General features: G+C 45.6%; 1 protein-coding gene across 1 annotated transcript; it reads left to right on the top strand.

Annotated features, from left to right (window-relative positions):
• Positions 1-324: 324 nt before the first annotated feature.
• On the top strand, positions 325-1,179 carry LOC149264066 (uncharacterized). The gene has a single exon (XM_089394694.1). It carries the CDS (start codon positions 325-327, stop codon positions 1,177-1,179), a length of 855 nt encoding a protein of 284 aa, XP_089250820.1.
• The last annotated feature ends 2,967 nt before the right edge of the window (positions 1,180-4,146 follow it).

Here is a 4,146-nt window from a genome sequence, read left to right as displayed (position 1 = left end):
GCTTATGACAGCATATCCGAAACCCAACTCAGCAAGCTGGAAGTGGTCATCTCAAGAGCGTATCAGCAACAACAACTAGGTATTCAACCAAGAAGCCAGTGGGATGGAAACCACCCCCCAAAAGAAACCAAAAAGAGAGGACGAAGGACAGATCTACAAAGAACGATCGAGATTGGGAAAATCCTGGTAGACTCAGGCAGGTATGCAAAATTGACAAAGTACTATAAACCCTCTGCAAATAGTTGAACCATGAAGCTTGTATCATGGAACTTAAGAGGGCTCAATAGCGTAGGGAAACTAAGAATGTTAAAAAAAATGATTAAAATGGAAAAGTCGCAACTATGCTTTCTCCAGGAAACCAAATGCAATGGATCTACATTAGGTAGCACTCTCTCCAAAGCATGGCCAAGATGTCGTTCAGTAGCAGTTGATGCCTCTGGAGCTTCAGGAGGACTGGCCATTGCATGGAACACTCAAAAGTTAAATCTCTCAGATTTCCACGCTTCTCATCATCTCATACAGGCAGCATTCCAAATTTTGGGCACGAACATCCATCGAAATTTATCAAATGTATATTTCCCGCAGGACAGAGGAAGCAAAATTGCGCTTCTAGACACCATAGAGGCTTTGAACAACAACAGAAGGCACCCACTCTGGATCATCAGAGGGGAATTTAACATGATCACCAAGCTAGAGGAGAAGATTGGGGGGCGAAACAGATTGGAGCAAGAAAACACCCATTTCAAGGACTTCATTCAAAACACCTCCCTCATAGACCTGCCTTTCTGCAATGGAACCTTCACATGGAGTAATCGCAGAGCCGGAAAACATCAAATCGCTTCCAAGCTAGACCGCTTCCTTATCTCTGATAACGCGGTTCACCTAGGAGGAGATATCACAGCTGCAATTCTTCCACACACAGGTTCGGACCATTGGCCGATTACCCTCCAATGGCAAAGACCAGGCGATTTGACCAGAAGGCCATTCCGCTTTGAAGGATTCTGGCTCTCGCATCCCGAGTTTAAAGACTTTGTCAAAACTACTTGGACCTCCTTTATTCCTCCAGAAGGGTCTAAGATGTATAAATTCCAACAGAGGCTTACGTTCCTAAAAAATCACTTAAAGCGCTGGAACAGGGAAACCTTTAGAGACATCTTCAAAGCGCAACAAGATTTATAGCGGGAACTGTTGGATCTCCATCAAAGAGTAACCACAGGGGGACACACGGAAGTAACCCTGGAATAGGAACGACGTATTCATAGACAGCTTGAGGAAAGGCAGAAGTAAGAAGAAGTGTACTGGAAGCAAAAATCCAGAATAAGATGGCTGAAGGAGGACGAACGCAATACCAAATTCTTCCACAGAACTACTATCCAAAGAAGAATGCACAATCGCATTCCATTCATCCAAAAGCAAGGAGGGGAAAAAGTAGAAACGCATGAGGAAATCGAGAAGGAATTTCTCCAGCACTTTAATCAGGTCCTTCAAGAGCCGGAGGGAGATAGGCGACAGGCAATTGAAAGGATCACTAACAATGTGCCAAAGATTATAACGGAGGAACACAATGAGCTTCTCCTTCGCCCAATTCAGCTTCAGGAGGTGGACGACGCAATGTCCCAGCTTAAGGAAGGAAAAGCCCCTGGGCCAGACGGATTCACCACCACATTCTTCCACACCTTCTGGGAGATGATAAAACAGGAAGTCTGGCAAATTGTTGAAGAATCGAGAGCTCTCCATTGGTTGCTTCCCTCTCTCAAATCCACCTTCATTGCCTTGATCCCAAAAGAGGAGGACTCAATCACTCCGGACAAATACAGGCCGATTGCACTCTGTAATGTCATTTACAAAGTGATATCCAAAGTAATTGCTAACAGGCTAAAGCCTATGTTACCTCTGCTCATATCACCGGAACAGTCGGGCTATGTTGAAGGAAGACAGATCATGGATGGCATCCTCCTCACGCACGAGATAATACACTCTCTCAAACAATCAAAACAGGCAGGTATGCTTCTGAAACTGGATCTTTCTAAAGCTTTCGACAAACTCAGCTGGACTTACATTCAGCAAATGCTAAAGGCTTTTGGTTTTTGTTCTATGTGGATCCGCTGGATCATGAGCTTAATTAATTCCACTCAATTCTCCATTCTTGTGAATGGGATCCCATCCCGCCCCTTCAAACCATCAAGAGGAATTAGGCAAGGGGACCCCCTGTCCCCTTTCCGCTTTGTTCTCATGGCGGAAGGGCTTGGCCGTCACATTAAACATGCCCTTCAATCTCAACGTCTCAAAGGCCTTACAGTTCACAACACCACTGCTACCTCTCATCAGCAATTTGTTGATGATACCATGTTATTTGGATATCCTTCGGTCCAGGAAGCTGCATGCTTCAAATCCTTGCTCAATGACTTTGTTGAAGCTTCGGGAACTGATGTCAACTGTACCAAATCGCAGATCTTCTTCTTTCATACCCCCCCTCCATCTAAAACAGCGGTATCCCGAATCCTTGGCTTTCCCACAGCCTCCCTTCCCTCCAAATACCTCGGAGCCCCCCTCATTGCCTCTGCTATAAAGCACTCCTCCTGGCAAACCCTCATTGAGAAGCTTGAATCTCGGCTTAACCTATGGATGCACAGATCTCACAATCTTGCCAGCCGAGTAGCGCTCATTAAGTCTGTCCTTTAGGCAATGCCTCTGTATCTTTTCTCTATCCTCGCTGCGTCCAAATTGGCTCTAAAAAGAATCAGGAATCTTCAGCGCAGTTTTCTATGGGGCGGCTCAGCAACTAATCGTAAATGGGCTTTAGTCAAATGGCCCATAGTCTGTCTGCCCAAAGACAAAGGAGGTATTGGTGTGAGAGAGCTGGAGCACAGCAATTCCATCATGAGCGCCAAAATATGGTGGCACTGGATCACAAACCCAGGAAAACCTTAGGCAAGAATCTGGACAGCTAAATACGCTAATAACAGACCTCAGGAGGAGCTCATTAGATTCACCCCCGTGGAAAAAGGCTCACTAATATGGAACGCAGCCAAACAACACTTCCAGTTAATTCAGCAGCACAGTTTTTGGGAGGTCAGGAATGGCAAGACTGCAAGATTTTAGACTGATGTATGGAACCACCTACCAAAGCTCACCCAAGTTCTTCAATCACCCCCGGATCTCATTAGGATGGAGCAGCAACAAGAAAAGATCCATCATTACTGGGTACAGGAAACGGAGCACGGATTCAGGAAATGGAAACAAGGCAATCAGTTAATAACCATCACAAATCTACAGGACATCGAGGAATTGGAGAAGGAGCTCGAAAAAAGAACCATCAGACACAACGAAGGCAATGACATCCTAAGATGGGGATACAAACCAAAGGGTGACTTCACTACTTCGGAGGCCTACAAGATTTTATGCAACATCACCACCCCTTCTGATCCTATCTGGAGCAAAATATGGGGTCTTGGATCCTGGCCCAAAGTCTCTTACTTCCTATGGTTGGTTAGCCACAAAAGAATCCTCACCTCGGACAAGCTAAGAAGAAGAAACTTTCATGGACCATCGATCTGTCCCAATTGCAATCAAAATGAGGAAACGCTCCAACACCTCCTGGAAACCTGCCCCCTAGCAAATCAGCTATGGGAAAAGGCTAGCTTCAGATGTCAAAAAAGATGCAGAACAGAGAACGACATTATCAATTCCCTAAGACAATGGCCGCAGAATCCTTATAAGAGCGGGTTACTCAACTGTCTGTGGAACCTGCTCCCTGGTCTTATCCTATGGGGTATATGGAAGGAAAGGAATAAACGTATATTCCAAAATCAGCGCTCAACGATCGAAGACATTTGGACCAAACTTCGTGGGAACCTTAACGAAACGCTGAAGCTCCACTCCTGGACCCAGGATGATCTCCCATCTCTAGACGTCGAGAAAGGAATTCTAAGCAACTGGCAACTGCTCCTACCTAAGACTCTACACAAGATCACCACCTCAAAAAGCAGCAACACAAACAAAGGCACTTGGATCGCCCCTCCTAAGCATTCTTACAAGCTCAATTTTGATGGGGCCTCCAAAGGTAACCCTGGCAAGGCAGGTTTTGGAGGTATTTTGAGGAATCACGAAGGTACTCCCCTGCAAATATACTTCGGATACTTGGGT

This window comes from Pinus tabuliformis, chromosome 6 (genome assembly GCF_031772625.1).
Source record: "Pinus tabuliformis cultivar Carrire ecotype Pingquan chromosome 6, CPIR1, whole genome shotgun sequence".
Lineage (NCBI taxonomy): Eukaryota > Viridiplantae > Streptophyta > Pinopsida > Pinales > Pinaceae > Pinus > Pinus tabuliformis.
The sequence above is the reverse complement of the archived record's forward strand: the minus strand, read 5'-3'. Positions and strand labels throughout refer to the sequence as shown.

What these genes read in the sequence shown, in the direction of transcription:
- LOC149264066 (XM_089394694.1), top strand. Translation starts at nt 325, where the DNA reads ATGGAAAAGTCGCAACTATGCTTTCTCCAGGAAACCAAATGCAATGGA.